The sequence below is a fragment of the Centrocercus urophasianus genome, unplaced genomic scaffold, assembly GCF_019232065.1.
Source record: "Centrocercus urophasianus isolate 14NV4802_14NV808 unplaced genomic scaffold, USGS_Curo_1.0 seq_2, whole genome shotgun sequence".
NCBI classification, from domain to species: domain Eukaryota; kingdom Metazoa; phylum Chordata; class Aves; order Galliformes; family Phasianidae; genus Centrocercus; species Centrocercus urophasianus.
The window spans coordinates 5,077,217-5,100,540 of NW_024884755.1; the positions used below are offsets into that span (position 1 = coordinate 5,077,217).

Genomic DNA, 23,324 nt, shown 5'->3' on the forward strand with positions numbered 1-23,324 from the left:
GGTTTTTCTCTTTTTTTTTTTTTTTTTTTTTTTGTATCTTTAAAGAATTAAATACAGGTGTCATCTTTTGATATGCATAATTGCTATGGTAAAATTAATATTTCTGTATGTTTGGTAAATTTTGTCTCTTTCCAGTAGTCAATTAATTGGTGATACTGTTCTTAATTGAGCTATTTTGTGAATGTACTGAACTTGAAAGGAGTAATTATGTTCAAAGATGCATCAGGAAAGAAAGCTCCTTTAAAAACAGCTCTAGATGTTGTTGTACTTTGAGTTATGATCTAACAAAAATGAATTACAAGGATTTTTCCACATTTAAAAAAAACTATGTTTCAAATTTAGAGATGCTTAGAAACTCTCTTGCATCCTTTGCATCCTTCTGTTTGTTGGTTTGTTGGTACAAAGAAGGTGTTGTCTTTCACAGTGTTTGTAACTATACAACAGGCCATTTGTTTAACAACAAACAAAAAACACCAAAAAAAACAAAGAAAGGGCAGACAGAATGAGATGTTTTCAGTCTTTTTACATTTCTCATTAAGAGAATACCTGACAAATTTAAAAACAATTTTTTTGCTTTGTGCTTTAGCTCAAAGTTTGACACACTACTACTCTTGCTCACTTTCTTGTCCTGTCTCTCGGTTGTTACTGAAGTAATTTTCTTGAACTGATTTTTGTATATTATTTTGGCGATATGATACACAGTCAAATGCAAGTAATCTCTTACAGATATGATTCACCAGCCGTAACAGCTTTTGTAAGATATGGGCTTTGTGCAGACTGCCTCTATGTGAAAAAAATTAACCATGAATGTATATGGTGTTTGTGTTACAAAACAGATGCAAAGAAAGAAAAAAGGATAACGTGAAAAGCTGTTTCATCTCAAGCTATTTAAAGGAAGTCTTTGTCAAACCTAGTAGTACTGGACATCTGTTGGGAGAGGTAGCCTGACTATTAATTCCTTTTGTAACACATTAAAATACGGTTTATTTACTGTGCACTGTCTTTAACTTTCTTATCAGAAATAGATCTATTAAGACAACTCTTGTTCATATTATTTTGATGCATGATGAGGTAAGTAATTCTACAGGTAAGGAACATAAAGCCTACCAAGTTGGAAGTTGGATTCATAAAATAATACAGAAGCAGTCGGTGTCACATAACGAAGGAAAGTTTTACTTATTAGAAGTAGGTGTTCAGGCTGTTGGAATTGTGCACAGATTTAATGTATGAGATGTATGGGTATCCTGTGGCAATACATAAATGTTTCAGAAGGAGCTAATCCTTCAGTCTAGCATTTCCTTACAAGTACACAACAAATTGAGTGCAGTCTTCAGAATTCAGTACTCACCTGATTAAGTGTGCCTACATTTACCTGAATTTTGTCTTTTGGTCTACTGACAGAAACTTGGCTAAATATGCAAATTATTTTTATAGGCATAGACCCACTTCCCCCCATTGGCTGGTTTGGAGTGAAGGTCATGTGCTCATGTTATCTGCTTTTGAGCTCAGGTTTTGAAAGGAAATCTAGCTAAGAGCCTGCTCGGGTCACCCTGAGCAGTCTGGTACTTGCAACTTGAGCATCGCAGGGCTGTGTAAGTGCATGAGTTAGCGAGATTGCTGCTGCTTGTACTCGTGTTGTGTTGCCCAAAAGAACTTTGAGCCTTCTTGCACTGTTCTATGGTGACTTTTATTAAGCTGGAAATCAAGAATATACTTCTGAAGGGGACTAAAAATTGTGCTTGTAACAGACTTTTTTAGTCATGCTTTACAAGTGACAAATGCTGTAGCATAAATGTGTACTGACTTCCTTTAAACTAGTGTTCCATTTGGTTTAAAACACAAAAAACCTGTATAAAAATTTGATGTCCATCATCTGATGGAATGATTAAACAAATTACACTTGGGCCTAGATCTTTGAAAGTAGTGGAAGCGTAAGTCAGTGGATCTCTCCTCTTAGTAGTTTGAGGATCTGGTAAATAAAACCATGCTCCATATATGAAAAATGAAAACATCGTAACAATCTGTACAGTTTACTACCTAATCTAAAATAAATGGTGTATTAAAGCCTGGCAGTGTTTTAGCATTAGCTGTTTATTTTAGAAAGTACTTTCTGTATGGAGAAATAGTACTCACATTTGTCTTGATTAAATGAAATGCAGTAGATCTTGCATTCTTCCCTAGTACTACCTCTGTTGTTTTTCATTGCCTTTGGGGGGGAAAAAAAGAAAGCCTTAAGAGTAAAATGTCTGACAAATGTGGATGTTAATATTTGGTATTTCTCATTAGTTCGCATTTGCAGTATTGCTTTAAAACTGAAATGGATTAAGCAGACTTAACTGTTTTGTATTGCTACCTATGCCATTGTATTATCTAGTATGTTTTCAAAGCTACTGTGATTAAAAGCATGAATTGCATTAGTGAGACAGTTTTATCTGTAGCAGTTTACAGTGTGGACTGTGGACAGAGGAAAGGAGCTACCAGTGCTGCTTTTTAGCTCTGGATAAAGTTAGTTATTTTACAATATAGTCTCAAGACACCCTCATCTTTATCACCACGTCTGTTTAACTGTCAGTTGCAATGCAGGATAACCTCTAGTGTACTGACATTACTTTACTTTTAAAGATCTTTATTATTTTGGCTTGCTGCTGCACAGATGGCTGTGCTCAAGAGCGCTCAGCAAAAGCCAAAAACATTTAAACTATAATATCTGTTATAATGGATAATACTTCTATTTGAATTAAAAAAAAAATCTTTAACACAAATCAGCTCTGAAGTGGGAAATTGAAAAGCTACTCAGACAAAAGATATTCTAGAATGGCATTAAAGCTCTCACCTTTCAGATAAAGTCCATGTGGACAAGACATGAGTTGGAGCAATGTGGCAGAAACTTATTGCTTATCTTTTCTTCAGAGCAACTCCTTGTTCTTCTGAAATTGCTGTAGAAGCTTAATATTAAAAAGAAAAGAACAACAGTATTTGCTTTCCATACATGTCTGTTCTCTTACTAGTGCTACGTAGCACAGGACTCATTTGATCTGCATTAAGTTGAGTACAGAAAATATTATTTTCCCCTTACTAGTCCTCATTGGAGGCAAAGCAGCATATTAGTTATCGTTCCTTTCTGCTGTTCTACTGATTGTCCAGATATTTCACACTTATTACACTCAAGTAATTTTTAAGGCAGAAAAATAGGGACTGTTGTCTCTTAACTGTGGAACTTAGGTATTGAATAACTGAAGTGTGTAATTCTTAAAATAGTAAAGCAAAAAGTGTTGCTTTTTTAAAAAATCATTTTATTAGATTAAGTCTTCTGTGAAAGTTTTTATAACCTAGTGAAAAAATACCCATTGAATTTATTAATATAATTACCGTTATATTCCATGTAAATCAGCTTTCTTTTTACCAATTGAAATTAAAGCCAAACAAAGGATTCTTCTGTCACTGATACAATTTGCATTTTCATAAGGATACTTCGGTCGTTTCAGAATTAACAAGAACAGAAGCAAGAGACAAGAACAGAATACTAGAGACTAGGTTTTCTCTTGTGGCTTACCCTCATACGAAACAATGAAAAACTCAGAACTGCAGATTCCATAAAGTTAAATTCCTGTGTTAAACACTGAAGAGAGAAAGCTACTGACTCAGAGGGGATATAAACACTTTCTCAAATCTTAACATTATTAATGTGCACTACCTAATAAAATTTAATTATCCAGTAGTTTTATTGGTATTGTTTAAATGGATGTAGCATTTAGAGTCTAAACACTAAACGTAAGTATCCTAGAATCAGCAGGGTTCCTACTTTTGCATCACGTAAGAATTAAGGAGGAGTACTTTGCCCCTCCCACGTGTTACCAGGCTCAGTCTTTTCTATGAGTCTTCAGAGTATGTGCCACCTACTTCCAGGGCTGTAAGTACAACTTTGCACACATGAACTTTAATGCATTATTACCCTTCCTAGGCAAAAATGAGTGTATTCCTGTAATTAATTAAGGTTTGAAAAAATGATGCCTACATCAACACTGCTACAAACTAGAACTATTGCTTCTGTTATCCTTAAATCTTCTATGCGTTTCCTTACTAATTCCAAAATCTTGATTTTTCTGATGCCACCCCTCCTTAACAGATTGCCTCAATGTTACTTACTAAAAAGAAAACACCTGTGCACCAAATCAGTTTGCTTTTGATTAACGTCCCCATTATTAATTACCCCTCTTGCTGTTCTGTGCTGTGTTTGCTGCAGTTTGTGTTCTCTGAATACACAAATTGCGTACCATTCTCTGGCTGTGGGCCTGAAGTCTTTGCAGATGTCATCAGCTGTTGACACTGATATAACTACATACCAGATAAGGTAAGGAATTGTTTCTCAATAGCATTAGGTTACTCATGCTTGAATCTCACTATCAGGAAAAAAGTATTTTTTTCAAGACTCTGCTGGTAGTAGTAAAAGGCAGCATACCCAGCAAATATGGGTTTGGGTTGTTAACTGCTAAAGCACTATTTTTATTTTGATAGCATTTACGCTCAGTTTTAAACTAGCAGTCTTAGCTCATATTTATATTAGATATACATATCTAGTTGATAGTTACTATTCTCTATTAAAATTTGATATAAAAGTAATCTCAGCCTGTCAACTTAAAGTTTACTATTCAAACGCTCAACTCTGGGCTTAACTGAAAATCCTCCATCAAAAGCTGCATTAAGAACTTCATCCAGACAGCTTGCCATAACAAAAGTCAGATCTTGCCGTACATTCAGTGCAATTTCTTCAAGATCTTTTTCGTTTCTTTGAGGAATGATAATTCTCTTCAGTCCAGCTCGGTGCGCTGCCAGCACTTTGTCTTTAATTCCTCCAACCTAATAAGGAAAAGAAATGTATTTGTAAGAAAAAACTATGACACTGATCTCATAAAGTAATAATTGTACCAAATCTGGAAATCACACCGGGAGTTAAATTTTTATGAGCATCTCCCTCCCCCAGTAATTTAGTAAAGTAATTAAGAATGCAACAGTATTGTTAGCTTGCTATATGCTTACCAAGGGATGGTTTGGTTGGAAGGAACCTAGTTCCAAACATAATATGCTACAGCATGCTTCGTTACAGATAACAGCAGAAGAAAAAGACCCCTAGATGAACAAATCCAGGAATGGATGTACTTTTTCTAAAGAAAGTTGCCTGTAACAATTTTTTCTTACAGCAGAAGAATTTCAAACCATTAGGTTTAGGGAGGAAAGTCTTTCAATCCTACACAAAATTCATTTGAACAAAAGAAAATGCCCCAAAATTACAAGGATGTTTTTGTTCTAGAAAAGTAGGCATCACTTCAGCAAGCTACCTGTATCTATGTTTGTGATGACACACAGTTTTAAAATTAGCTTCTCTTTCAGTCACAGCTTTAGCTTCTTCCTCTTGCACTTTTGTCAAATCCTATTTTAAGACCATCTTACAGAAGAAACAGCTTTGTGTTGCTTTAGAAGAAAGGAACGCCTTGTACTGTAACAAAGCAGGCTTCTATAAAAGAAGGTAATCGAGAACCAGAAATACTCACGGCAATCAGTTTAGGCAGGGCAATGCTACTTATTTCTTACCACATTGCTCTCTTTCAGGCAGTAGATGTAGCAGATGAAGTAATATTAAAATTACTAATGATTCTAAACAATCCTTAGACAATAAGGCTTTTAAAAAAAAAATTAAGTACAGATATTCCCTCACGTACCTCAAACGACAGGCAAAATATAGTCACTGGTGTGATAAAAACAATTTATTTGAAATGCTAAGCAAACGAGCACTGTAGCAGAGTTAATGCAGTTGCTTAATTATCACCAGAGCCCTGAACAGCAGCAATCTTGTCAATCTAACTGCTGCCAGAATGCTGTGTCAGTGATCCTCTCCTAAGAACTCTGAAACGTACTTTAATGATGTTATCTATGCTTTGCTCTCTACTGCATGAAACAAAATACTGTTTCTAACCTCATCCTTCCTTTGTCCAGCATATGGTATGAGATGAAAACTCTTACCTCCTTTAATTAATTATACCAGTCTCCAAGTGATATGTAAAACTAACACTGTATGTCCTTGAAAATTTCCCTTCTGCCCTCATGCTTTGAGGAAGGCTTATAGGAAAATAATTCTGCTGAATTCTATATAAGGAGCAACATTCAGGAAGTGTCCAAATATCTACGTGAATAGAGAAAATTTCAATAATAATTCATATGAAAATACTGTGAAAAGAACTCCAAGAAACAGCTTTTCAGTGCAACTGAAGATAATCTTGTAATAATAGTATTGAGGAAGCATATTTAGAAACAGCAACATATGTATCTTGGAACAACCCTGAATTTTAGGATTTCTAAGGTTCTTTTCTAACTAGACATATCTATAATGCGTGCTTCCTGAAAACTGCATCGAGGCCATTTGTAACACTGAATGCAAAGCAGGCACACAAGTGTACAGCACTAACCTAGGCTGCCTTCCACCAGCCTCTCACAGCTGCACCAGAAGGGACCAGACTGCTGCTAAGGGATGATCCAGTAAGACTGTGCTTTTTAGAACGGCTAAAAACAGACTTTATACCTAGGATATGGAGAATTAATGCAACGCAGCTCTTTTCCAAACAATACTTACTGGAAGAACAAGGCCTCTTAGTGTAATTTCTCCTGTCATGGCTACATCTGAGCACACCAGCCGCCCACTGAAGAGGGAAGCAAGGCAGGTTACTATGGTAACACCAGCAGATGGTCCGTCTTTTGTGACAGCTCCAGCTGGGAAGTGCAGATGGATGTCAGTGTTGTCAAGGAGATCAAAACTTCCAGAAGCTTAAAGAAAAAAAAGAATGGTTTGAATGTGAAAAATCGAAACCCATTTTGTTCCCAGTCTTTCTTCTCAAAGGCCACTGGAGAACTACAAGTCTTAGCATTATTATTTTTTATTTCTTTTCTCCAAGTGTGTTGTAAAACCACTGTATTGCTTAGGTTTGGTACAGGGAGGAGGAAATCCCACAAGCTTTCCTACATCAGAATACAAATCATAACAAGGTAACTTATCAGCTCAGCGTTTGCATGTGTTTTGAAATTCAGAGTAGAGATTACTGTAAAAGACCAAGGAATTCCTACATACAATTTTTAGTTTTAGATCCTAAATTATAAAGTCAGATTTCAGTAAAAATACCACAGAAGTATCACTCTTAAAAAAAGCAGTATTAATCAATATAATAACGTAGATTTCTCATTACATCTTTTCACCTTACTTTACCTACAAGACCTAACTGTATGTTATGTTTACCTCTCAAGTTTACACCAGCAGCATTTCACACACCCATTCTATTTAGTTTTTTTTAAAGCTATTTAAGCTTCTGAAAATAAGGACAGATGGCTGACAGATGTCAGAAAATTATTTAGCTATTATTTGGCTAATCAGCTGATAATCAAACTACACAGCACTCTTTGGAGGTTGAAACAAGTTATTTGGATGAAGTCCTATTTCACTTCAGTTCAATATTCTTTAAATATAAAAGCAGACAACATAAAACTACTTCTGACAGAAACCTTAGCCTAGATTTAGAGGAAAACTACAGCCCTGAGTACCTGTATCCACGTTACAAAACTACTGCTGGAAAGGCTGCACGTAAAAATGAATAAAAGGCAGTGCTCATCACAACCCCCAGAAGGATACTGGCACAGAGTCCACAGCCATCCATACTGGTGCAGGAAAGGATTGACCTGGCTGGGAGAATCTGCAATGACAATTCGCTCTCTGCCTAGGCTGCACCTGCTCCTAAGGCTATTAAAACCACAACTGAGCAGAAATCAGGAGAGCCAACAGGGACCTCTAGGGCTGATTTCAACTTCTGTATGGCACTGATTGCTGGAAAACCCTTTCTCTGTGAAGGCAGTACAAAGTACTTCTGTAACAACTAGGGTAGCTTCCACTGTTATTTAGCAATGCTTCCTTTTATATAATTACTGGAACACACCAAGCAATAGGACATTTAATTTCTATGCAATATTAATGCTTCCTAAATGTGCATCGATGCAGTGAGAGGTCAATACCTGTGATGCAATACATTCATGCTGTCTTTGTCATTTTCCCCAACCTACCATTAGTGAGCTGGTATCTCTTTGCATTGCTGCGCAACCAGCTGATTGCAAGATGTGCTGACTCCTTCATGACATCTCCCAGCTGACCAGTCAAAGTGAGCTGCCCTTCCCCATCCATTCGGCTGGCTTCCACAAACATGATCTCGCCTCCCAGCGGAGTCCAGGCCAGGCCTATGGCAACTCCTGGTTGACTTAAGCGTTCTGATACCTGAAAGAATCACAGGAAACAACATAAAAAACAGCTGCAACAAAACTATAGCAAAACCAGTCTGATAGTTGCCTTCAAAACAACTGTACTGAGTATACCAGAAAGGTTAGGGCTGAATTTTTTTTATTTTTTTTTAAATACAGCAGTAATACTGCCTACACGTGAACGCTAATTACAGCAGTTGTATCCATGTGCTCCTTACCTTCAGGCAATGGCAAACTGCTCTCAAAACCTTCCCCACTGCTAATGGTTTAATGAGAATCTTTCTTTTTCACTTCACAGGACTCTTTAGTCAATACTGACTGCTACACACCTCCAGCAGATGGATTAAATTGTATTTATCCAGACTCTTGTTACTTACGTGAAAAAGCCAGTTTTGAGCCCAAGCACTACCTATCATTTGGGCCATTTCAAAGGTGACATCGTTGCCTGAAGTACTGTCAGACAGCACAGTGATTCATGCAGTCTGAAATACCTGAGTGTTCAGGTTAGATGAGAAGGATGGGAACCTGACTGCCTCCATTAGTTATTACTAGTAGTCAGCAAACTCTCTGCTCCATGCAGGGCTATAATCTACTTATCTAAAACTCTGTTCAGATACTGATGAGAGCAAGGAGGGTCTGAATCCTGGTCTCCTGTGTTGAGTAGAAGGAAAGAGAGGCAGGATGTTTTCCATGAGTGTTCTAGTTTTGTGGTGTTTTTTTTTTTTTTCCATTATGTGAAAGACTTCTAGAATATATGAAGTTCTTCTCCTGTGCTACAATAAGTTGAAGAAGCTCCTATGAAAGACTACACAGCTCTTCTGCATGTTCTGAGCTACTTTACAAGCCAGAAAAGAAACCAGATACATTCCTAACGTCAGGCTGTGAGCATAGCAAAAGACAAGTATGCCTTTGTAAAGTAAAGCAATAGGCCCATTTTAAAATATTTTAGTCTGTGACTAAAATGCAGAATTGAAAGTTAATTTGATTCATTTCTGAAATGGATGAATTCTTCATTAAGCTGTTGAGAAAATTTCAAGAATTGTTTCATTTATTGGATAGACAAGAAGTGAATGGAGCATCACAGCAGAACCATAATAAAAGTACGACAACTCTGAAGTCCACATTAGAACTTCTCAAACTACCTTTGTTCCTTCTAAGAACATTTAACATTCCATTTTATAATACTCCAGAGCAACAGAATGTTTTTTTCCCCTCTAGCATCAATTCATTCTGCATTGTACAACTTCCCACAATTTAAATACTTTCATTGTTTGCTTCCTTCCAAGAGTCAGTAGAGGGTAAACCAATCAGACATTGTACAGACACCAAAAATGCAAAACTCATTATGCACAGTGCTGACTTCTCTTTTCCATTAGCTCTACTGCAAGATCACAGAAATCTGTACAGAAGCCTCTTTAGGACGATGATGGCTGTGGAAAGGCTGCCTGGCTATGGGAGTTCTCTCAGTGAAAGGTACCTGTTCTGAAATGCACCTTACTGCACCTTAACCATCTGGAGGCAGAAAGTCATATGGCTCTGCTCTGAAATGTCTGTATGAGAAATACTTGGATTTATGAGCTTCTAGGACAGTATTAACCATTGTAGTCTCCTATTAAAACATCTTCCTGCAGGCCCAGCAGAAACAAAGTCACAAAGCAGTACCCAGGCCTGAAATTGTTGTGCATTTTGTTTGGTTTCAAGACCAACATCAGCACCAGCTTACCTAAACAAACAATATAGCTTTCCATGTGATTATCAGAATGAGAACATTCCTTCTAACAGAAGCCAGATATTAACATTTCAGTACGTCTGAAACATGTCCCATCGTAAAATTACAATCACAAAATATAATCACAATAGCTACAAAATTCTTAATGATCAGTTTCTTTTTTTCACAATTAGAAAGTGGCTTCCTTTGCACAGCAAGAGTGAACAACTTCACCCTATAGCTGCTACCTCTGGTTATCAGCCAAAAAAAGATGAATGTTAAAAAAGGCTCACAGTTGTGCTCAGATGACAGAACAAAAAAAACCCAAAAAAACCAAAAAAACCCAAAAAACCTGAATTCCAAGGCAAAAGAGAAACTACACTATAAAAACACTGGATATGTCACAAGTCCCTTCCTCCAAATACATGCTGTGCTGAGATGTTTCATTAAGTCTCTTACACTTTCATTTGTTGTCAAAATTATTTTTCCAGAGCCTTAGCATGCGATTTACTTCGACATTTGTTCTGTAGGGTGACACATACAATTATTCATTTGTGATAAATGAACCAATTCTGCAAGTATGAGCTAAGTAATCTCTCATGCCTTTCTGCTGGGAGACCTCTGCAGAAAATAACAAAATTCTGAAAAGGTAAAAGACGAGGCATTCATTTTCCAGTATCCCCTGAAGGGTCACAGATCCATTAAGTCACACCGTGCTTTCTGTTCTGTTTGCTCAGTCTCATCCAAGTACTGACACGAGGACTGCCTCCACTTTATTTCACCTAATCATAAATGGCAAAACAGGGTCAAACAAGAAGCTTTAAAAGCTCTGTGAAGAAAGGAAGGTGGGCTGCAGACAGAGCACCTGAAAAAAACAACAGCAGTCAATCTAAGATTCACCACCAACATGGGAGCTACACTGACCTGAAAGAATCTTAAGGCCACGTGAAATTCGAAGGAATTATGGATTAGTTGGGAAAATCCATTAACACTGGAATGATGTGGCTATCCAAACAGTTTACACTGAGCAAAGGCATGTGTATGGAAAAAAGACATCCTCATTATTGCATACAGTAAACAGTACATGAAAATTAATCCTGAACTGCTCAGGGAATTGATGCTGTGTGGATTCGCCCAATTCTGCTTAAGCACTACTTAATTTGCCTACTAAATATGGAATCATTTAAAGAATTTCTGATATCAAAGTCAAAACCTTCAGTTGGGTCTTCAGCTTAAACAGGCTGGCATGAAATGCTTATAAGCATGTTCATGGCAACTGTGCATGCAAAAAGAAACTCCAGCACTCACACATTTGCATATTCAGAGGTAAGAAGCACACTTTAGAAATGCTACTTGCACGTCTCATTCCTGCAGAAAGAGAACAAAACGCAGAAGTTTGCCAACTCAGCTGCACTATCACATAGAAACAAGTAATTGGCTCAGGGCAAGTTCAAAACCAGTCAGCACATTGAAAGACACGCATACTTCTGGGCCTACCAACTCATTTTTTAAGAAGCATGTTAAGTTTGTATTTATTTGAACTAATTCTACTTTTGACTGGGAATAGAATTGCAAGTGATCAGAACTTTTGCACAGATGAACAACATTTAGTTTTTAGCATCTTTACAAAACTAATAAGCACTTTGGAATCAGTGGAGTGCATAATGCAGACTTGAATATTAAGAGCAACTTATTCTAGCAGCTTTATGTGCATCTGTATTTTGAGCATTAAAAAAAGCAGGTAATCCTGCACTATTTTAGCTCTAAAGACCAGGTGTCTGAAGTATGTAACATCCTTCAAAAGTGAAAATTCAGATAGAAAGTTACTTCTCTGTACAACAAACAAAAAAACAGAACAAAATAAAACCCGTGCTTTTTTCAGTAATAGTTTCTAGAAGACAGGTAGTAATGCAGTGCATTAAAAATGTCCATAGGAGTCTTACAAAGAATTTGATGGCTACAGCCATTCCAAATGAAGCTGAGGTATATCCACACTATCATCTCAGCTAAAATCACACTGCCCTATGTGATTTTATTGGGCACAGCAGCTTCTGCGAGTTGAAAAGAATTAAACAAATTTACTTATGAGGTCATCTGCCTCAAAAGCAATCTCTTAAAAAAAAATAAAATCAGAACACAAACAGCCAACATGAAAAATCTCAAACAAGGGAGTCATAAAGTAATGGTCTCTTGAGGACCTGATCTTCCTAGCCCCCAATTCCCCCTAATTTCCACTTCTACCATCATCATCCTCTAACACTCTCAGTAGCAACTTTCTAACTTGTTTCCTCAACTCTGCCTCTTCATTAAGAACCTTTTCAGCAAGAACAGAAAATCTTTGTCTGAAAACTTCAGAACTAAAAAACTGGTGCATTCCTCAGCAATCAGTCATCTTCTGCTACTACTGCTACCACCTTGCCCCCTCTTTGTCCTCCGCATCCCGCTGGAATCTGGTTCTCTCATTTAGGAGAGAGGGATGAATCACCACCCAAGTCCTCAGAAGTTGGACGTTTGTTAAAGTTCTTTCACTGCTATTTCCCCCATAAATTACTGGTTTACCAATCTTTTCTCCAGGAGAACAAAAGGAAAAAAAATGGTTTTCCATCAGACAACTGCCTGCCATCAGTATTATATATACCTGTAAGTTCACATGGGCCTAAAGTAAAGCAGAGAATAACTGAAATGTAAATAGTGAAAGGAGAATGCTTAAGTAACTAAATAATTTCGTGAATGGCCTTTTCCATAAAATATAGCAAACTATGGCTGGGGAAGAATTCTGTAATACGCCAGCTGAGGAACAATGCAGACTCTAGCAAGCTGGAGGTGACTGACTGATCCTAAAATTATTTGTAATAGATAAGAGTTTCATTAACAAGAAGAATGTTTGAAAATATCCAGCCTAAAGTGAAGTGGTTTTAATAACCAAGAACACTGATAGGCATTATGGAGGTATGTTGGACAGTCCTTAACATAGCTGTTAGAGAGAGGAATCCTGAGTTACATTTTGGCTTATTTCCCAAGACCACAAAACGTTCCTCAAACAAAAGCAAAGCTGTTATGAACTGAAAAAATGCCACCACATTCTTAAGCAGTGCCGCAGTGAGGCATCTTTGTTAACAGGAAGTCCTGGCATTATGTTATTTATGTACTCAGTTGAATATACACATATTCTTGAGGTGAAAAAATGCTTGGTGGAACACAAAGAAACACAGTCCTATTTCTGATGCACATATTAGTAAGTCAATGTATAAATTCAGCCAACAGCAATAAGATAGACAACCAGTGAAAACAGACAGAACAAGAGTCAAACAGAAATGAATGAAGACCTTACCTCCATTTCATACATGGGTGGCCCCAGGATGTCTTTTAAAGCATGGAAATCAATTAAAATTGGCATTTCAGGTGGCAGAGCCAGGTCAGCCGTGTCACTGATGGATTCTGATTTTGCGTCTTCTGTGACATGTTCTTTGCAGTCTAAGAGAAGAAAATCTAATTTAGGATTTGTAACAGTCTTTGACAGAGGAATTAAAGAAATTACGACAGGAAAACACTCAAGAGGAATTACCTAAAAAGCTCATGAAAGAAAGCTTAAAGTTATCTTTCACAAAATTCTTGACAAGTTAAAGGTAATACAGTATCAAATTTTAATTACTTATGCTAAACCTGTCCTAACAGTTCTATGAGGATAATATTTAATCTAGACCATTGACAGATGTACGACTCACGTGCTCAAGTATGTTTTTAAGTAGGTCAAATAGCAGCAATAGGTAGCAATATTCTCACATTATGCTTTCCACTTCAATTTTTGTCTCTATGACTACTATGGCTTCATTATGTAAAATCTTAATTCACAAAATCAGTTTTCAACACCCAGTTGACCACGCAGCACATACTGCCCTATTTCAGTGAAAATCTGCAAACAATTTCACTGTAATTACCTTCATCTGTGGCTTCCATTTATCTTCAAATATTATCCTTTAACATGGCTCTGCAATTTTGTTGAAGGAGGTATTTCTAATGTGTTTTGAATAAAAGACACTAGCAGCAAAACAAACTCCAAATATCAGATTATTCATTGTTTTCAGATATATCTGTAGGTGCGATGCACGCTCCTGGCAGGGCTATAAAACCCAACTGGCCTGACCCTTTTGAATACAACATATTCAAGGGTCAACAAGAAAGGACCAGACAATTGCAGCAACAGTTACAGATTCAAAAGCATATTCTTTTCTGCCTCCATTTTAAGTATGATTGTGTTCTTGATTATACAATTGTTTCCTTACTGGTAAAATTTTGGCTTTCTATAGCGTTTGTTTTCTGCACAAAAATGGACTGTAATGAAGACCACATAAGCATCAAAGCATCAAAATTGTTTTAAACTTCATTTGTATTAGGCTTACACTGACACATACTTAAATTACTGCACACAGAAGGAGAATGCAAGCAGGGAGTGACTTTCCATCGAATGTGAGCCAAATGCAAGGGACTCACTGCTATTTTCTTGAGAGCCTCAAGCAATATTTTAGCGAAACATTTATCAGAGAAATGAAAAATAGTTCAACAGTCCAGATGTTTCTAAGGTTTTGTAGCAGAGTTCTACAGCAATGCCTCCCTTCCCCGAGGCTGTCATTCAAGCATTGTGCAAATACATGCACTGAAGATGCTTCATCCCATCCCAAACGTACAAAATCAAGGCACATTTTAAGCAACAGCCTTCATTACCAGGCACTGAGCTCCAAAGCCTTCTGCAGCACATTTTGGAAAATTGTCTACAGTTGTTTCCTTTCTTAGAATTTTTTTTCCCATTCAATGAAGAAACTGTCTTCCTTTGCATATTAATGCACATACAATAACTGAAGTTACAGAACTTCAAACAGCTGTGGAAACCAATCGATGATCTGATCTGTTTAACATTACATTAAGAGGTGCTCTGTGCCACATTCAGTATAAGAGAAAATGTCTCACTTCATGAGATACAAACCACACTTTTATTAACCCTGATGTATAAGAAAAGCTTTCTTACTGCTAATTTTGCTACAGTTCTCACTAGTGCATCCACACAATACCAAGGAAAACATTCTACATCAATATCACTACTAAAATATTAACAGCTTTCACGCAGCATTAAAATCTAGTAGTTATTATTCAACAGTGCAACTGTATCTTCCACTGTACAACAATTCATTGCTCAATGCATAAATCCTATTCCTTTACTGTAAACACTGCCTTAGTCAGAAGGCCCTCCTGTTGTTCCAGCTTGTCTCTGTATTTTTGTTGAGCTACTATTTCTGTACACAATAAATTTAAATACATAAATACTAGCAAGTCTAGGAAACATAACCCTGCAACTGAGTTGCTATTCCTGCAACTCAGTTTTCAACTGTACTACTCCAAAACCCAAGCCATTTGATACTGCAATTCATGTTATAAAACAAAAGTGAACTTAGAAGGCTTTACTATCTAACCAACACCATTTCCTATTTCTGCTTGTTCTTTTTCCACTTAGTTCTATGTATGCATATGCATTAAGATTTTCACTACTGATGACATACACACGTTCCCACTGATCACAGAGGAACAACCATGTATCACAGTAGAAGTTAAAAGACACATTTTCATCCTGCATTTCAACCACTGTACCACAATAAGACGCCTTAGGACTCAGCTGCTGCATTGTACTCTCGAGGCCGCTGCTCTAAAACAGGAAAGTCTCACATGTTTTTGTCACTCTTAGAATTTCTTCTAGCGTCAAAGTCTAAAGCAGCATCTCATAAACCTGAGATAGAGTTTCAGTAAAATAGCAGGTACTGTGTGTCACTGCATACAAGGATGATGTTACTGTACACAAGACCTCTCTGCAGAGGTCAGAAAGATGACTCCATTTGCTTTTGCTGAAGCTTACTATACAAATCCAATGACTGACGCAAACTAACAGCCTTCCACTTGCCAACTTCGTCATGAAGACCAGGAGTCAAAGGAGTGAGAAAAGCAATACAAAGCTGCCAGTGTATCTCAGACACACTGTTTGTGAAAGGGACAGTGTCCCTCCTTGCATTAAGCCTGCCACAGCAGGCACCCTGCACTCCTAGAACCTATTACTAAACAGTGTCAAAAGCTGTGTGCCTACAAAGACTTGGAAACACTTGCTCCACTTACGTTAATGATCTGATTTAATCAATATAATATGATGGAAATTCTGTGATTTTAGCATCTCGTTACTTTCACCTTTTATTGTAATACCACAAGCTGGAAGGCTCTCAACTGAATAAACTCCATACGCACATCACTGTTCTGATATCCTACAAATCACACACAAAATATGCTTTAGCAAAGGTGAGCTTGTAGGGTACTCGCTGATATTCAAACCCATGACATGCAAATGCATAAACTGCAGTCTCAATCCCACATCAGCCACTAACAAACGTTTAAAACAAAAATGAATTACGATGTTTTCTACAGATAAATAAAAATAAATAAATGAATGAGGAAATAGTTTAAAATTAAACTATTAATTTTCGCAATGATGTTTACACAACAACCTGATCAATGGTTCTTCCAGTCTTTAACTACATGAAATCAAAATTCACCGTCTCTGTGCACAACAGCAAAAACGTCCACTCTAGAACAGGAAAAAAAAAGATCCAATACAATCAAAGAAAGAAATTAAGAAATTTAGGTTATAAATCCCATTGTTTGCATCAACTTGCAAGTATAGAGAGTTTGGGGATTATTCCCAAGTTTTGTTTTAAATACTTGACTGTTTCCAGACTGAATGAAAGTCAAACAAGAGTTCTGTTGTTGCTCTTGTTGTTTCGTTTTCAAATGAGTGTCCCATTCTCGTACACTCTCAGTAAGTGACATATTTTGCTAAAATTACAATTGGGTATGAGCACATCATTAGCAGAAAATAAGAAGCATTTTGTTGACCACACCATTCTCTACGTGTCTTCGTAATACTCCAGTTTAACTATAGGTCCACTTCTCCTATGGACTTTGTTTTATTGATGCAGCTTTTTCTTATGGACAATTTCAATTCCAGAAGCACAAAGATAACTACAGACCATTTCTTTTGAAATTGTTCCAAATCATGTGTCAACCAGAAGTGTTCACATTTTTCCCTCTTTTGGAGCACTGAGATTGCTGGTTTTGCTTAACTTTGTTAAGTCCCAAGTCCCATACTAAATTTAACAGTATAAATACCTCTCCTAAGTTGCAAGCACAGTGCTAATTTTAACACTGCAAATGCCTCTCTCACTGGATCAAAATATCTACTGCAGCTCCTTTTCATTCTGTGCTTTAATAGTAAAATGCTTCCTCTTACAAGATCAGTTGTGCTCTGAAGCTACTTTTCTCTATTTTACTGAAAGACTTGAAGAGCAGGATGATAATAGGTCTTCTATTCAGCAATCATATTAGATCTTTTAAACATATTTTGCCATCTTTCAGTGCAAATAAATACTTCAGAAATGCAAATCAGGTCAAAATCACAGCAGTGGCAGTGGTTAACTGATTTTGCCTGCTGCCAATGAGCATTGCTACCACAGCCTAAAGCCTCAGCAGCCTGGTTCAGGAGGCACTACAATCATCATGGAAGTGTCAACAAATTCAGAATCTGATTTCAGAAAAATTCAGCAAAAAGAAGTGCATATAGATAGAAACAGAAAGCATTGATAAATATGCACACAGATGGGACAATTTAAACTGCACAGTCATTCACTCATGCATAGCCACTGTTAATGTGAAAGATTACCTTCCTGAAGCCTTCAGAGAAAACTGAGCTGTATCTACTTAAGCAACCATTGATTTGTGGTCCAAATGCAAACTTCTGTTATTACAGGTACTTTTCATAGACATTCTGATCATCACAGAAAACTCAACAACATAAAAGAAGACGTGATTTTCAGAAATGAAATACCAAGTTAGGAGAAAAAGGCAAGAAAAAGCTGAAAGACTGTAAATAAATAGACCAGTTCTAGAGTCAGAGTCTTCTTCAAATGCTCTTGTAATTAACGATACTGTTATACAGTTCTATTTCCTGCCCTTGATTTTACTCTGAAGTGTAAGGGGTAACCATTCAGACTTATTATCTTCTCCAATAAAATAAGGCAGCTTACAAGTCCCCTTAATTGTTCTCCTGAAAACAAGCAGGCAACTATTCTTGCTGCGGGAAAAACCATAAGCTTTTTGACATTGGCTTACTTGTAGAATCTTTTGCAACATCAAGCCAATAGGTCTTGTTAGTATTTCATGTCTCAAGCAAAAGTAAGCAGCCATTCAGCAGTTTTTGCTTTCTAGTATCTTCTGGCACAAAGACTTGCAGTTACTTCCAGTCCAAAAGAGTCAACCAGATTCACAGCAATATTTAGAAAATGAACAAATCACCCAACACCTTGCTTGCTAGGTTTTATTGTGACTACAGGGGCACTAAGGGAGATTGTTTACCAACGGCACTCAGCAGGTCAGGTTAATGGTTGGCCTTGATGATCCTCAAGGTCTTCTCCATCCCAGCCTATTCTAATTCTTAAAAATAGCCACGTTTTATAAGCTCAGTTACAGATTCAGTCCTTTCACACTTCTCATCTATCTTGAACTGCAATTCAAACATCTTCCTTGAACTGCAATTCAATTGCTAACAAAGCTTACAGATTTTTGGATCACTGGGAATAATACATCACTGTCTTCTGTATATTTGGAGAAGAAAAACAGATTTACTGAAGATCACAAAATCCGGGAGACTAAGAATTACTACAAATTTGGATCAAATACAAATTGTACTACTTTTAAAATGCAAAATTAACAATTCTACTGTTCTAAAGCTAAGTGAAAAGTCAAAGCTTCCTATTCTTCAAGACAGCGAATAAACAAATAAACAGAAAGCACTAAGACTCTCATCACTAAAGATCCCTGAAGCATCATTTCTTAGGATTCTGTTCTAACTAGTAAGTTAAATGAATTGACCTCAAGTGATGGATACGCTGCAGTCAAAGACACATTAAAAAAGCCTCCAAACCTTCCTAATTCCAAAGATCTCCAAGCAGTCACTTACTTTAGAGTCACTTACTTTACACTGCTAAGCCTTTTATTAAAGAAAAATTAAAGTATAAGATTTGCATTAAAAAGCATAACAAAATACACAAATCAGAACTGCCTACCTAAGATAACAAACAGATCCACTATCCTTCTCAGTTACCACTCTCTGGCAGGCTGAAATTATTCCATTTTTGTCCCAAGCCATAATTCAGTACTACTTGAATGTGCACACTAAGAATGTTAGTCTATTTGCAAAGCTTTTGAAAATAAAGCCTTTGATGAAGCATAGAAAAGGCTAAAACATTGATAAATCAGCGAACTAGAGCCTGCAATGTTAGAGGAGCCCTCTTTAGTGAAACACAAAAAAGATACACACCTTCTCCTTCACCCAGTTCAGAACGATCAGGCTTTGTTTCTTTGTGCTGCCCTTCTGCCACTTTCACTGCCACTGCTCTGCAAATAGCCCCCAGCTTTCGATCCAGAGAGCGGACTCCTGCCTCTCTAGTGTACCTGGTGTAGACACAGTTGTAAGTGACATTTCGTTTGTATTTAAACACATTTTCTTTTTAAAAACACATCCAAATGAAATGTAGAAGGCAGTAAGATCTTGGGCTATCATACACAAATAACATTAATAACACAAATAATTTGCTGATAAAATTGAGAAAGACAAATTACTGAGTTGGAAGGAAACATAAGCAACACTTGGAGTCAAGCCTTAATGAAATGCTATACAATGCTCCAAAAACAATGAGCTCTTCTCTAATCATAAAATACTGCAACAGGATATTAAAATGGCTGCTCCAAAAATAATGCCTTCTATTTTATTATGTTGCCCCATGATGTCAGAGGTGGATGGTGGTGGTACAGCAGCAGAGGTTGAACCTTCCCACCAATTCCATTATATTTGGTTGTTGTGCAACAGATGGCTGCCTGACAAAACTGCATCTGACATGGAGGTGTGGATGAAACAAAGGTGCGTCATTGAATTCCTCCATGCAGAAGAAATAGCAGCCACTGACATTCACAGCTACTTGCTGAGCATTTATGGAGACCAAACAGTGGATGTGAGCACAGCACGGTGGTGAATGGTAGGTTTCAACAGTGGCGACAGCGAGTCATGTCCACTGATACAGACTGTTATGAGCATGGCATGCAGGCCCTTGTTCAACTGCTGTCAAAAAAGCACAGTGTGATTATGTTGAAAAATAGTGTTCTGTAGAGGAGAATTTGCTCTATCAAACAGTGCTATTGTGCTCTTTGTATCAGTTGTAGTTTCCATGGAAATAAATAGGAGGCATTACTTTCAGAGAAACCGACCCATTTTTAAATTCAAAACACTGATCATTGAAATTACATGAACTGACTGAAAAAGAATATTTTCTTTTAACCTATGAATTAAAAAGAAATGCCAGGCAGAAGCACTTACTAAATGCCCAGAATTCTGTTCTTGGTCATAAAATACTTCATTCATTACCAATACACTTATTTCATTGTGACCAAGTCACTTCCAAGTTCAAAAAAATGTTCTGATTAATGTGTTCAACAAACACAGTAGTTCTAATTAATACAAGCTATTTCAAAAATGCATTTTTATTTTTAACTAATTCCAATTTTAGACAAATGTGGTCCATCATTCACAAGAAACAAAATGATAATTCCTTTTTTTTTTTTTTTATGAAGATGACAGAAATAAAACTTCATTCTTTAAGAAAAAAAAGTTGCCTGTTGCCAAAACCATGGATGCACATACTGAAAACTGCAGCAATATTAGCATCAAATGTTTCTATTTATTTATACTGCCTTATCAATGGTGCCAACACAGCTGATTGGGAGCCACTGATTGAGAACCAAAAACAAGGGAAGGGAGAGGAAGAAAGGTTCAGTTTAGAAAGCAGAACCCAAATGAGCACAGAAAAAGCAATTCCAAAAATTACTATTTTTTGGAATTCCAAGCCTGTTAAGGACAATAGATCCTACAAAATGCTTTGTATTATCACTTCTAAATTTGCTAGTTACCAGAAAAACAAGTTACTGAAAACTTGAAGTGACGAGTAACAGGTTTACCTTGTAATTATGTCTAAAGTGGTTACTTGTGGAATCTGTATCTGCTGCGGAGTAAGGCCATGTTGTTCAAGCTGCTTAGGAATCAAGTGTCTATGAGCAATTTCAATTTTTTCTTCTTGTGTATATCCTAGGAAAAAAGAATATTTTTACTAATCTGTTTGCTTATACACTATAATGTCAAACTTATTACAACTTCATACCTGACTGAATTTAAAAGGTTACCTTAAAATTACCTTAAAAACAAAAATGACATGGGGCCCTAAAGAAAGACTTCAGAAGAATCAGAAAAACATTCTCATTTACTTTCACCGTAGTTCTAGCTTACTAAGCTGCTGGGCACACATACCAAGAAATAACTCCTCCTGTTAAAGAAATTCTCAGTTCAGGTACATGGCATCAGGATGCACAAGTTTTCTACATCTCTAAACAGAGCTTAATTTGATAGGGTAATCATTAAACATATTTTGCATATGTCTAGAAAACTGGGCATCATATGTATGCATGCACATGAAGAAAAGACAGCATTGGTCACTATTTCAGTGATCCTAAAAGTCTGATGTTTTGATGCCTTGTGTGGTGGCAGCCACCCTGGATTGCTATATCTTAGTCATTAGGCAGTCTAAAAGAAAAGGGAAAGGATAGGTGCAGTATATTATCAAATCATTATTTTATGTAGCAGGACAAATAGTCTTCAGCACAAAAAGTGGAACACAGTTTTCCCATGGCTTGGTGAGTGCTACAGGAACAAAACTAGCTACTGTGTATAGAAGGCAGGCTCCCAGTTCAGGTTGTAAAGGTAAGGCCACAAACTTGTACCTCCTGTACAAGTTGCAGTCCTTAGTTTACTACATTACTTCACACCAATTAGAAATCATAATTCCAGAAAACAGTTTAGTTCAGTAAGTTGTCTTCTCATACTATTACTTCTTAAGTGACAGAGACAGTAAAGGAAGCACTGCAAATAGCCTCTTTTGATGATTTTAGCTATCAGTCCAGTTTCCTAGGAAGCCTGAGGAAATGCTTTTTATTCCAGGTAAAACATTGTTTAAGGACTTGCAATAGCCACTTCAATGACAACACTTCAGCATTACCTGGAACCTGAATGACTTCCATCCTGTCGAGCAGAGCAGGTGGGATAGTTGCTGTAGTATTGGCTGTAGCTATGAAAAGGACTTGGGACAGATCAAAGGCTACATTTAAGTAGTGATCAGTGAAACTGTGGTTTTGCTCGGGATCCAGGACCTTAAAAAGAGTTAACAAAATTAATGCAGTTGTTCACTTCGAACTAAATGAAGTTTAAGCATTTTGTCATTACTCTACTAGCATCTGTCAACCTCACTTTACATTTACAAAATACACTATGAATATTACCGAAGTTTCGTTATACCCTGCCAAACTCAGATTACTTTGAACTAGATTTCATATCACATACCAAACAGGTTTGGGGTTTTTGTTAATTATTTTTTTTTAATTATTATTATTTTATTTTTTTATTTTTTTAATTTCCTAACAACTTTCCAAGTTTTCTAATACACAATGCCAGCAATATCTCCAGCCACTGCAGACAGCCTAACTTTAGATGGGCAGCTAACTCCAAAGGCTGAAGAGGTCCCGTGCAGGACTTCTTTAGGAGACTGAGGTCACTATGAGCAACTTAACTCTACATCCGAGGTTCAACCTATCTTCACTCTCTATACTTTTGGAACGTAACATTTCCTTTCATTATCAGTGTACTTATATGATTAGCACAATTATTGAAAAAAAGAAGTCTTTGCTTTTCTTCACTGAATGGACAAAACAAAATTCTCTCAGCTGTTTCCCTCCATACATGAAATTATCAGTTTCTATTTTAGCTAGGTCACAAAAGAGAAACTTAATATGCACCATGTTCAGTTCATGTTGCCAGAGACAAACATTTCTAGCCAATTTATACAGAGGTAAAGAGGAATTTGAGTGCAAATATATCTGAGTAAGTATTCTCAATGTGAAGTGTTTTCTTCTTATTTCTTTTCCAAAGGACCATCTTATACTAATATTGTTCACAACTGATATAATTTAATGTATTAACAAAAGGCTTCCAAACTAATCTTACACATATTCTCTTGATATCTTGTTTGCTTTGGGAAACCCAAAGCGTGTTGCACTATTCTAGCTGCAGCCTAACAACTGCCAAGTAAAGAGGATAATCTCATCCCTTGATTTATGGGCTATGCTCCTGTTAACACAACTC

General features: G+C 36.8%; 1 protein-coding gene across 1 annotated transcript in view; it reads right to left on the minus strand.

Annotated features, from left to right (window-relative positions):
- Window positions 1–3,272: 3,272 nt before the first annotated feature.
- LONP2 (lon peptidase 2, peroxisomal) overlaps window positions 3,273–23,324 on the minus strand; it is a 38,689-nt gene continuing 18,637 nt past the window's right edge. The window contains exons 9-15 of the mRNA XM_042821395.1: window positions 22,186–22,336; window positions 21,095–21,221; window positions 19,404–19,537; window positions 13,329–13,471; window positions 8,098–8,305; window positions 6,626–6,816; window positions 3,273–4,857 (exon numbers count right to left, since the gene is read on the minus strand). Coding sequence (XP_042677329.1) covers window positions 4,636–4,857; window positions 6,626–6,816; window positions 8,098–8,305; window positions 13,329–13,471; window positions 19,404–19,537; window positions 21,095–21,221; window positions 22,186–22,336 — 1,176 coding nt within the window. The 3' untranslated portion in view covers window positions 3,273–4,635. The remainder of the gene's footprint in view (window positions 4,858–6,625; window positions 6,817–8,097; window positions 8,306–13,328; window positions 13,472–19,403; window positions 19,538–21,094; window positions 21,222–22,185; window positions 22,337–23,324) is intronic.